General features: G+C 44.1%; 1 protein-coding gene across 2 annotated transcripts in view; it reads right to left on the bottom strand.

Moving 5' to 3' along the window:
* The window catches only part of RHEB (Ras homolog, mTORC1 binding), a 53,465-nt gene extending 40,997 nt beyond the window's left edge, over window positions 1-12,468 (bottom strand). Inside the window, exon 1 of one of the 2 annotated variants that reach the window (XM_055284619.2) lies at window positions 12,006-12,468. In XM_055284619.2, the coding sequence (XP_055140594.1) occupies window positions 12,006-12,057 (52 nt within the window). In that variant the 5' untranslated portion in view covers window positions 12,058-12,468. The remainder of the gene's footprint in view (window positions 1-12,005) is intronic. The other variant, XM_063641724.1, reaches the window with a different exon arrangement.
* Window positions 12,469-12,692: the final 224 nt, after the last annotated feature.

Consider the following 12,692-nt stretch of genomic DNA (forward strand, 5'->3'; position numbering starts at 1 on the left):
TCCGTCATACAGAGTCAGATGAGAGTGTGTGATGCAGAACATACACATCTTAATTACTGAACAGAACCTAAAAAGTGAGACACTGTTAGAGTTTACGGAACATTCTCACATGAATTATCTCGCTTGTTCCTGTGAGCTAAGCAGGGTTGACATCATGTTGTTCTTTCTCACACCCCTTCCCCAATTTTAAAAATAGATGCCGGGAGATTTTTAATAAATGAAAAAATTAAACTGCAATTATTATTATTATGACAAAGACAAGGCAGAAAAAGTAAAACTAGTTCATAAAATTACCCTTTCAAATACTTATAGGTAACCCTACTGCCAATTATTATGCTACCAGATATATACCACTGAGGAAAATAAGAAATATGTTTAATTATATAACATGAAGGACTCAGTTTCATAAATGAAGAATTTTATTAACAGGATTTTTAAACTAAAGAAAAATAAAGTGCTACCCAGAAAGGCCATAAAACTGTTTCCCTGAAGACTTTAAAAATAGGATATTCATCTCTATAGGATGGTTTAAAGATAAAGCTGAGGTGGAAGGCAACAATAATAGCCCTGATAAACTGCAGGAAATTAAATGTTTAGCAACAATGAAGAATGAGTTTTCCTAGAATTGTGGCCAATCTGGAGAGAAGACCCGGGATACAGGTGAGGGTCGGAAAGAGCTAGAGAAAAGCAAAGACAAAAATTCTCTAATTCTTAACGTATTAAAGAACATGAAATTTAAGAATGATCACAACTAGTAATAACAGAGGATGAGGAAAATGAGATATGAAATAGAGTATACTCATCCGTCAGCCTGAATGGTTAAAACCATTCATATTTTATAAAGATATTTTCTTCAAAAGTTCTTAAAATCTGCACTGACCTCACTAACAACACCAATTCACTCCTCACAATATCTGGGCTGTCTAATATACTGCCCAGTAGCCATACATGGACAGTAAGTACCTGAAATGTGCTCAGTTCCAACTGAGATGTGTCACAGTGTAAGTATGACAAGATGTACAAATATCAACAACATCCATCATGTGTTGAAATAACATTTTGGACATACTGAGCTAAATTAAGTATATTAATTTTACTTATTTCTTTTTACTTAATATGCCCACTGGAAAAATCTAAAATTACATTAGGTTATATGTTTTGGTGTTTTTTTTTCTTTTTGAGACCTCAGCCTCCCACTTTCGAAGAGACAGGGTTTCGCCGTGTTGACCAGGTTGTTCTGGAGCTCCAGAGCTCAAGTGATCCTCCCACCGTGGGTCCCAAAGCGCTGGGATTCTAGGCGAGCCACTGCACCAGGCCAGATTGTTTCCATTGGACAATGCTGCTCTGTACCCTTGTTAAAGGGAATAGGATCATATTATTTGTTTAAATTTAGCTCCCTAAATTTATGCTCCAGAAATACTTCCACAGAAGTCTAAAAAAAAAATGGAAGGTAGGCTCATTTTGTGTACAGCTCAATTTTTTAGGACACTGCTCATACAGAAACATAGTTAGATTAAGAAAGCAATTTATTATTATAAAACATATTCACACATTTTTGTAGCACTGTTATGCAGAATGAAAAGATCTAGAGAAAGAGCCCAGCTCCCCTCCCGGCAAGCAGGAATGACAAACATCCTTGCAGTAAGACACTGCCTGCCTGAGTGGGCAGCGTGAGTGTGTGGGGCCACCTGGGTTCAGCAACCTCATTTGTCTCTGGGGCAACAATCCTGTGGCGTGAGGGTATGCTTGGTCAAATCCTTGGGTGACACAAGGACCCAGGGGCAGCAAACCCTCAGAACCCCAGTTGTAGGCACAGCCACCTGTCTTCGGGACCACGGGAACTGTGCCCTGTGTGGGTGGTTGCTAGGGCCTCTGTGGCCAGAAAGCAAGGAAAGTGTGTGGATCTGGCAGGTGCGTAAATAAATCTGGTCCACCCCTTAAACTTGCTCCTGTTCCATCATTTCTGATTTTAGCCAATGGCAACATGACCTACTCAGGCACTCACATGAGAAATCTGAAGGCTACTTCACAGCTCCCACACTGGTCTTGTCCATTCTCCCTCTAAGGAAATCTCCGATGTGTGTCCTCTTCATCTCATCTACTCTGCGCCTTGGCTGGTCTTCCCATTTCTACTCCCTTACCACCCCTCCCACTTCACAGAACAGCAGGAGGGATGGAAGCCAGGATCAGCACACTACAGACCAGGGGCCAAATTTGGCCTATAGGCTGTTTTGGTTTTGTACAGTCTATGAGCTAAAAATGGTTTTTTCATCTTTAAGTGGTTGGAAAAAGAAACAGTATTTCATGATACTGAAAATCAGATGAAGTTCAAGTGTTATATCCATAAATAAAGTTTTGCTGGCACACAGCCACACCCACTCGTTGATGTATTGTCTGCGCCTGCTTTCGTCCTACAAAGGCAATGTAGAATAGCTGCAACAGAGGCTACATGGCCTGCCCTGCAAAAGCTTGAGATATTTACTATCTGGCCTTTTACAGAACAAGTCTACCAGCCCCTGGTATAGATCATCATCTTATTTGTTGCTTAAAACCCTTCAGTCACTTCCCACAGTTTCTAGGAAAAAGTCTAAAACTTTTCACAGAGCAGACAAAGCTGTTCTTGATGGACAGTTGGCAAACACGAGTCCCGACCTCTCTCATTACTCACACCTCACCCTTCTCATTCACTCAGTCAGTCACACTGCCTTTCCTTTCAAGACAATTCTCCCACCACCCCCATCCCCACCTGATGGTCAAGTTAGCCCTGCCTTTGATTATTTCTCTCAAGTACTTACCCCAGCTGTATTTAAATAACAATCATGTAGTAGCTGGTTAAAGACTGCCTGCTCTGGAGCCACTGCCTGAGTTCAAATCCTGGCTTTGTCACTTAACAACAGCTTGACATTGGGCAAGTCACATAAACTTTTTCTACTTCAGTTTCCTTATCTGCAAAATAGGTGTTAACTGTACCTACCCGAGTTTAAAGGCTATTATTAATACATGTGCATTAAGATTGTACCCCATAACAGTAAATGCTTCAAAAGCACCAACAATTATTATTCTCAGTAGCAGGAACAGGTTCCTGTGGCTCTCAACTAGATGGAAGCTCTTTGCGGGCAAGGATTATAACTGTCCTAGCTTTTGTGACTGGTACAAAGTAGAGCATTTATTCAAATGCTTAATGAACACCTATTTGAATAACACATAACACTCACAAACTGTCCTCTGCAACCAACAGTTGCAGTGATTCAATCTTTGGGTGCCTGGCCCAAATGTTCTCTTTCAAACAAATGCCAAATGTGATTGAGATTTTAAAGCCAGCAAAATACAGGTGCAGTGGCTCATGCCTGTAATCCCAGAACTCTGGGAGGCTGAGGTGGCTGCATCGCTTGAGTCCAGGACTTCGAGACCAGCCAAGGCAACAAGTGAGACCTCATCTCTACAAAAAAATTAAAAAATAGCCAGGGCATGGTGGCACGCACCTGTAGTCCCAGCTACTCGGGAGGCTGAGGCGGGAGGATCATTGAGGCTGGAAGGTTGACGCTGCAGTGAGCTGAGATCGCGCCAATGCACTGCAGCCTGGGTGACAGAGACTCCATCTCAAAAAATAAAAAATAAAATAAAAATAAAGCTAGCAAAATAGCCAGACACATTTATATCTAAGATTACAGAAGTCTTAGAAAAGCATTTCATCTCATAAAACTGTATTAACTGTAAAAGCCCATATTTGCATCCCCATTCGCAAATTATGTACTATGCCACCAGGTAATTATTAACATTCAACTCTCAATTCTGCAAAAGGTGGGATTGTGTATCTTGCTAAAACACCAACTTCACTTTCAAATGTCCATGAGGAGTCCTGCAAACAGGTAAGCACAACAAAAAGTGAAATGGGGGAGAGGAAGACTCAATTCTACTATAGATAAGACACAAACCAAGCAAGCACGACCCTTCTGAGTGAATTTTATCGGTATCTTTAAACTGCCCTGCTTTCTTAACTTGCCCATAAGAGCACAACGTGAAGGCTTTTCTAGCACTTCCCGTTCTAAACTAATACCAGTTTAGATTTAAAGCTCCAATCCTATGGGAATTCCTTTTTTTATAACCAGAAGCCCAACATATACTGAAAAAAATTAAAATACTAAAATAGTATTCCAGGACCTTTAAAATGTTAGATTTCTTTTTTTTTTTTTTTGAGACGGAGTCTTGCTCTGTCGCCCAGCCTGGAATGTAATGGCACGATCTCGACTCACTGCAACCTCCCCCCTCCGGGTTCAAGTGATTCTCCTGCAGGCCTCAGCCTCCCTAGTAGCTGGGATTACAGGTGCCCGCCACCACACCCAGCTAATTTTTGTATTTTTAGTAGAGACAGCGTTTCACCAGGTTGGCCAGGCTGGTCTCGAACTCCTGACCTCAGGTGATCCACTCACCTCAGCCTCCCAAAGTGCTGGGATTATAGGCGAGAGCCACTGTGCATGGCTGATTATATTTAAAAATCAATCCAGCGATTCATGTTAAAAGGACTCAGCAGTTTGCATTCTCACACTTAGCAGTGTGACGAAGATAGACCGTGAGTACTCTATCAATGTTAAGATTTCATTTGGTACTTCAGAATAAATTAGAACTAAGAATACAGGTTCCTTCAAGTATGATCCCTAAAGATTTCATAATGCTCTCACTTGCACAATCATGTGCAAGTTCAGTTCTGATGTATTCAAGTAACTAAGAACAATCCAGCCATGGACACTATTACAGTTGTTATTGCGAACCTGTTATTCTGAATCTTCACCCAAGAAAAGCATTGTGCATCTCCGACCTTCTACAATCACAGGTAGAGGTGGCAGTGTCTCATTCTGTGATGAAGTTGCTATTTTTACTTGTGTACTCCTCCCCACCTTCATCCTGATACTTGCATTTAAAAACTATATTATTAGTATATGGGTCTCTGGTGTCCTGCTACTCTTTGCAATTTTCACTACTCTCTGGGAGCCTCGCCATCACCAGGTCCAAACACAACTCATCCAAAAATGCACCACAATCAGAGGCCAAACCAATAGGCACACAGATACCATAACTCTCCTGATGTTCTCTGGCCTCCCTCGTGCTTCCTTCCATTCTAACCACGCCAAGTTCTTTCCTGCCTTGCCAGCTTTGTCTCTCACAATGCTACAGGGCCTCTCCTAGGAGGCTCTTCTAACACTGTGGGAACCATATCGCTGTGAATAGCATTTAGGATGCAGTCACTGTCACTTCAATTTTGCACAGCAGTGAGCAAGATCCTAGCTTACAACAGTTTAATAGTTCTCAAAGGGTGGTCTGTGGACCTCTAAGGGGTTTACCAAAATCTTTTCAGGGGGCTCATGAGGTCAAAACGATTTTCATAGCAATATTAAGTTATCATTTGCCTTTTCCACAAAGTTCCCATTTGTACTAAAGATGCAAAAGCAATGGTGGGGAAAACTGCTAGCTCGGCATCCCTTGGCATGAATCAAAAACAGCAGTTACAAACTGAGTGGTAAGTCACGGTATTCTTTACTACCATGCATTCACAGTGGGAAAAGAGCTGTTTCTACTTAACAATGTCCTTGAAAAAGCAGTAAAATTATATTAAATCTTGACCCTTTGGTACATGTCTTTTTAATATTCTGCATGACAAAATGAGATGTACACATAAAGCACCTCTGTTACATACTGAAGTATGATGGTTGTTTCCAAAAAAAGCACTTGTGCAATCATTTGAGAAGTGATCTGAACTGGCCACTTTTATCATGGAATGCCTTTTCTACTTGCAAAAATGATGACAAACTATCATTATTGCAAATGTGAATAGCTGGCAGACATTTTCTTGGAAATTAAAGAAACAAAACAGTCAATTCAAGTAAAAACTGGTAGCATGTTGCCAAGAAAATTATTTGAACTCAAGGAGGAAATTATAATTTTGGAAAACTTGGACCACTCATAGTGAACAGTGTTCTAAAACTTAAGACTTTGCAGAGATTGGTGGTGATATTAACAAATGTGATTTTTAAAAATGCTTGTATAATAAAATGTGTCAACATGTGGAAGATCTGTGTAATGATGAACAAATATTTTCCAAATGACCAGTAACGCTACAAAACCAGGCATGGTAGAAGATCCATTCCAAGTATAAAGCAGACCTGCGGAGTTGGGCAAATTCATCAATATGATCTCAGATTGCATAGTATAACTAACTATTCTTTCCAAACTATCACTTGTGAAGTTTCGGTATCAAAGAATATTCAACTACCTGAAAAAGCTATTCAAGTACTCCTTACTTCATTAAAATAACGTTAAGGGAATGAATTCAGGAGCAGATAGGAGAATCCAGCTGTTAAGACATTAAAAGATACCTGCAAAACCGTGAAACACCCTATCGAAATTGCAGTTGCTTTTTTGGCAGAAACTGGCAATCTAGTCCTAAAATTCAATATGGAAATGCAAGGGACTGAGAATACCCAAAAACATCTTCAGAAATAATAAAGTTAGAGGACTCATATGCCCCCTATTTAAAAACCAGCTACAAAACTACAGTAATCAAGATCGTATGGTACTGGTATAATGACAGACATACAGATCAATGGAATGAGTGAGTCCTTATATTTATGGTCACTTCATCTTGGACAAGGGAATTCAATGAAGAAAGAACATTATTTTAACAAAAGAAGCTGGGGCAACTTCATATCCACATGCAAAAGAACAAAGTTCTATCCTTCCCTCCCATCATATACAAATATTAACTACAAATAGATCACAGATCTAATGTTAAGAGTTAACAGGATAAAATATCTAGAAGAAAATATAGTAGTAAATCTATATGACCTCGGATTAGGCAACGGCTTCTAAGATGTGACACCAAAAGCATAAGTGGCAGGAGAAAAATAGATATATCAGCCTTCAAATTAAAAACTTTTTGTTTTGAAGGACACCATCGAGAAGGTAAAAGGACAACCCATAGACAGAAGAAATTATTTGCAAATCCTATGATACCACTTCACACCCAATAGGATGGCTAAAATGAAAAAGACAGTAACAAGTGTTGACAAGAATGTGGAGAAAATTAAACCCTCATACATTGCTGATGGGAATATAAAATTGTGCAGCTGTTCTGGAAAACAATTTGACAGTTCTTCAAAATATTAAGCACAGTTAACCATAATGACCCAGCAATTCCACTCCCAGGGATGTACCCAAGAGAAATGAAAACATATGTCTACATAAAAGCTTGTACAGGAATGTTCAAAACATTATTTATAGTAGCCAGAAAGTAGAGCTCCAAGTGGTGGCTCACACCTGTAATCCCAACACTGGGAAACTGAGGCGAGAGGACTGCTTGAGGTCAAGAGTTCAAGACCAGCTTGGGCAACAGAGCAAGGTTCCCACCTCTACAAAAAAATAAAAAAAAAACTAGCTGGGTGTGATGGCGCACACCTGCAGTCCTAGCTACTCGGGAGGCTGAGGCAGGAGGATCACTTGAGTCTAGGAGGTTGACGCTGCAGTAAGCCATGATAGCTCCACTGCACTACAGCCTGGGCAACACAGCAAGACCCTGCCTCAGAAAAGTAAACAAATAAAAAATGATTGCCAAAAAAAAAAAAAAAAAAAAAAAGAAACCATCCACATATCCAATTGACAAATGCATAGAAAAAATGTGGTATGCTCACATGATGGAATATTAGTCAGCACTAAACAGGAAGAAGCGACATATGCTACAACATGAACGAAACTTGAAAACATTATACTAAGTAAAAGACGCCAGCCCCAAAAGACTACTTATGTTCTTATTTATATGAAATGTCCAGAGTAAGTAAATTCATAGAAACAGAAAGATTAGTGGTTGCCAGGGGCTGACAGGGAAGCAGGATGGAGAGTGACTGCTAATGAGTACAGAGTTTCTTTTTGGGGTGATGAAGTACAGAGAGATATAACCCATATGGACAGCAAAATAACATTTGGCACTGGAAAGTCATAATCAGAAATCTGAATTCTGATTATGCTCTTGTGCAGAACAATGAATGAGACTGAAAAACAGTAATTTCAAGTTTCAATACAAAGTGGCCACTTCAGGACTACCCCCACCCACAAGTATACAACATCAGAATATTAAGCACCTGAATATACAATTTCACATACTGGTAGATTTCATACATAGCAAATATTGTTTTGCCTTTCAATTTTTCAATAAAAAGTGTCAACAAATGATAGGTTAACTTAAAAAATAAACAGTAAGTCGGAATCTGCTGGGAACAACCAAATATTTAATGACATCTTTCCTCACGAAGACTCTAAATACTACCTAAAACATTTTGACAAAGTAATAATTTGAGTACTTTTGCTGAATTGCCTTCTTCCAAACCACAAAGCTGTTTCATTTTCCCCCTATGATCTTTCACATGCCTGTGATCCCATCCCTCTTATTAACTGTATGTAAGAGGCTTATATACGACAACCAGCTTTTGATTATGGTCTAATGGTAAACTAGGTTACCAAAGCTCTCTGTACAGGTAAAATCCCAGTGAAAGATGTACCAGGCTGAAGACAGTTTATGTAACACTATCATTTTAACTTGATTAAGTTGAGTTACTTTCTATCGCGGGACTACTCCGTTGTGGTAGAAATAACGGAATGTCAGGGAGCTGGTACTTTTGGCCACCACGGGAACAGTTAATACAAAACACTCCCTGAAAGCCAGACTCCCAGAGTTATAGGTGATGTGTCCTTAAAAACTTTAACACTGTAAATAACATGAAAAGTACAGGGGATTGGGAGGGACAATTGTATAGATTACCTGAGAATTCTATCTTCCCTATTGGTAGTTCTGACAACACTCAAAAAAACAAAAACAAAAACAAAAAAAACAAAAAAACTGAAAGCCAAGTAGTGGGCCGGGTATGGTGACTCACGCCTGTAATCCCAGCAATTTGGGAGGCCGAGGCAGGTGGATCACGAGGTCAGGAGTTCAAGACCACCCTGGCCAAGATGGTGAAACCCAGTATCTACTTAAAAATACAAAAATTAGCTGGGCCGGGTGGCAGGCGCCTGTTATCCCAGCTACTTGGGAGGCGAGGCAGGAGAATCGGTTGAACGTGGGCGGCAGAGATTGCAGTGAGCCCAGATCACGCCACTGTACTCCAGCCTGGGTGATAGAGACCCTGTCTCAAAAAAAAAAGAGAACGCCAACTAGTAAAACAAACTTAGCACTTTGTTGTTTTATCTGAAGACAACTTTAAAAATAAAGTTTGTGGTATGACAAAGTCACAATGACAAGTATCCTACTAGTCAAACTGGCTTAATGTATTTAATCAAGAGAACATTCTAAGAAAGGTGTGGAGCCTTTTTATGTGGCTCTACCCCCAGAATATAGGACAAAATAGCTCAGCATCACAAAATACCACAATCTAGAAACACATGTACTCAGATTTCTCTGGTATAGCACCATTTGCAAGCAAACATACCAGTAAGCTCCCAGAAGTGAGCATGCTGAGTAATTTTCAAAACGGTGGCTTACTAGAAGAAACCTGCTGGCAAAACCTAATCTCCTTCCCCTAAAAAAGACCCCACAAACTACAAAATATCCCGGCTCATAATACACTTTAAAATCAAATGCGGCTGGGCATGGTGGTTCATGCCTATAATCCCAGCACTTTGGGAGGCCAAGGTGGGCGGACCACCTGAGGTGAGACGTTTGAGACAAGCCTGACGTTTGGCCACGTGGTGAAACCGGTCTCTACTAAAAATACAAAATTAGCCGGGAGTAGTGGTGCACGCCTGTAGTGCCAGCTACTCTGGAGGCTGAGGCAAGAGAATCGCTTGAGTCCGGGGCGTGGAGGACGCAGTGAGCCGAGACCGCGTCATTACACTCCAGCCTGGGTGACAAGAGCGAAACTCTGTCTCGGAAAAAAAAAAAAAAATCAAATACAAGATTGGGAGCAACTTAACCTCTCCAAAATCGTTTAATATGACTACGCTTGACAATAAATATGGAGAAGTGGGGTAGGTTGCAGGAATATGAAATACTGAAGACAGAAAATAGGGACTAAAAGTGACCCTGTATCCCACCGGAGACTAAGTACAGTATTTCACAAGCAGCAGTTTAAAATAAATGTTTGTAAGGAGAAGGCTAAGGGGTGGCCTGTCACATCTCCGTCCTCAGGAGGACGCTGAATAGAGGGAAGATAAAACAGAATGGATTTCAACTAGACATAAGGAAATTCTTGAGCAAAAAAAAAAAAAAAAGTGATAAAACTAGCCCTGCTCACCAAAGACTAGAGCTACCATTTCAACATTTTAAAAGGGTAAATCAGTCAAGATCTTTAGGTCATTCTCTTGGGTTGAAATCAGGTAGCCGAGGTACTTGTTGCCTATAACGTGATTATCCAGGGGACTACTATTTTCAATTAGTTGCCACTAAGTACTTACTTGACTGACTAGGGAGGGCTCACCCAAGAGCCAGGACACCTCGCGTCCCAACTCCTCAAAACGCAGAGGAGGAAATCAAGAGAACAGAGACAAGAGCATGGATTCAGGCTGCCAATAAAGGTTGGATCCCAGGTTCCATGTTGATATTTTAACAGTTAGTAACTTTGAACCCCTCCATTTGATTCGTGGTTACTTCCTGGCTGCAGCTATTAAAGCTGCCACCTATTCATCCCCTCGGATTCAGCACCGCGTCGCACAAGAGTTCCCCTACGACTCTAGGCACCCCGCATCTCTAGCCAAGCTTCTTTCAGCCCTTAATTTCCCCCCGGCTCTCGACGGAGAGGTGGTAAAAGGATGAGTAAGCATGCAGTGGCTGATCTTGGTCAAAGAGCACAGACCCTGGCACCGGCGGTGGAAAGCGCAGTTGGGGAGTGCATCCAGTGAGCGGCAGGCAGGTACAAGCTTCCCATGACAGATAGTCACCCCGTTCCGCAATCACCGGAGCCTCTGAACCCTCGCTTTCACCTCCCCATCCCCCCAACTGTGGCCCGATGCACGTCTTCTATAGACAGTTACTTCAAAACAGCCCGAAAAGATGAACGTAATTTCTCCAGGCTTCCGGATGTCGGGAGACAATACAGCCTCACCCTGAAGCGTGTCTAAGTTCAATCGCTCTGGGTTCTCACAGGCCAGAAAACCGCTCGTTCTGTGACACCCCGTCCTCCCCCCAACCCGACCCTAAGCCACCTTATTCAGCAGTAAGGCGACTGCTAGGAACCGTTTCAAATGTATGTCAACCTTTTGGGGGAAGAAAAAGAAAACAAAAAGACTTTGGAATTACTTCAACAGCCTGGTTGCAAGTACCTGACCTTATTCCTTCCCGAAGAAAAATAGGGCACCGAGAGATCAGACATTCCTTTTTCTCTGTCTTCCTACCCAGGCCTCCAGCAGCATCTCGAGGGCCTCCAGAGGGGCCTCTTTTGGGGGATCGCCTAGGTTTCCTATGCAGAAAACTTGCGTTCAGTGCCCAAACGTCCTCTAAGTCCCTAGTTTCTTTACAAGGGTAAACTTCACCACAGATGGAATGAAGCCGAGGTGCTGCTTCCTTTGTTAAAATCCCACGGACCTTCTTTTCATTGCATCGGGGGCGGGGTGGGGGAGACCGCCAGCCCCGGTCACGCGCGCCCGCGGCGAAGGCGGCGAGGCAGGTGTGACTCCCTCGCGGCAGCCTCTAGCGCGGCTCCCCGGCGCCGCCTCACTCCCTCAGACGAGCCCCGGACTCCTCGGCGGCCGACGGCCCCCGCCCCAAGCCTCCCACGCCCTCCGCCCAGCCGCCACCTGCCCGCCCGGCCCGCGGAGGGCGCCCGGCTACCGCAGCTCCTAGACCGGCGAGGACGCCGCCCCGACCGCCACCACCTCCGCTCAAAATGGTGGTTACGAAACGCGCGGCCCCCGCCCGCCCCGCCACATGGCCGCGCCGGCTCCAAACTTCGTAGGCCCGGCCGCGACCCGGCTCCCAGGCGAGGCCCCGGCGGTGCGAGGAGGCCGCCCGGCCACCGGCCACTCACCTACAGACCGGTAGCCCAGGATCGCGATCTTCCGGGACTTGGACTGCGGCATGTTGGCGGCCTCCTCAGCCCCGGCCCAACCACATCAACCGCGGCGGCGGCGGCGGCTCCTGCTGCTGTGATCGGCGGCGGCCGCGCCGGGAGAGAGCGGCATACAGAGCAGGGGCGGCGGCGGGCGCGGCTGCCTCTAGCTCGCTAGCTCGCGCGCTCCCAACCGCCCGGAACCGACCGCGCGGCGGCGCCCCTCCCCCCCACAACACGCCCACGTGACCGGCCGGCGTCAGCACCGCCCCTCTTCGCGCCGTGGCCCGCCGCCTCCGCCCCCCGAAATTCGCGGGGGGTGCGTCGGGGCGACGTTTTACTTTAAAGGCAAAAAAAGGGGACGCCGCGATGCCCCTAGAAAAGTCACGACTGAAACTCGCTGCGTCATGACCCTCCCACCTTCTTCCGCCGCTTTTTAATTACGCCATTCTCCCCGAGCGCCGATTGGACAGCTCCTGCACAGCCGCGCGATGACGTGTCGGAAACTCCATCTCCCATTGGGGGAAGCAAGGAGGCGGGGTGGGGGGCGGGGCTACCCGCCCAGGAGCTAAAAATACACCGCGCTGCTACCGCGCGGTTGGGCGCCGGCTAGGTTTGAAGGCTTCAAACTTCCAACCGGTTGGGGCGGGCGGGAGAGGCGGAGAG

The sequence above is a fragment of the Symphalangus syndactylus genome, chromosome 6, assembly GCF_028878055.3.
Source record: "Symphalangus syndactylus isolate Jambi chromosome 6, NHGRI_mSymSyn1-v2.1_pri, whole genome shotgun sequence".
Classification (NCBI taxonomy): domain Eukaryota; kingdom Metazoa; phylum Chordata; class Mammalia; order Primates; family Hylobatidae; genus Symphalangus; species Symphalangus syndactylus.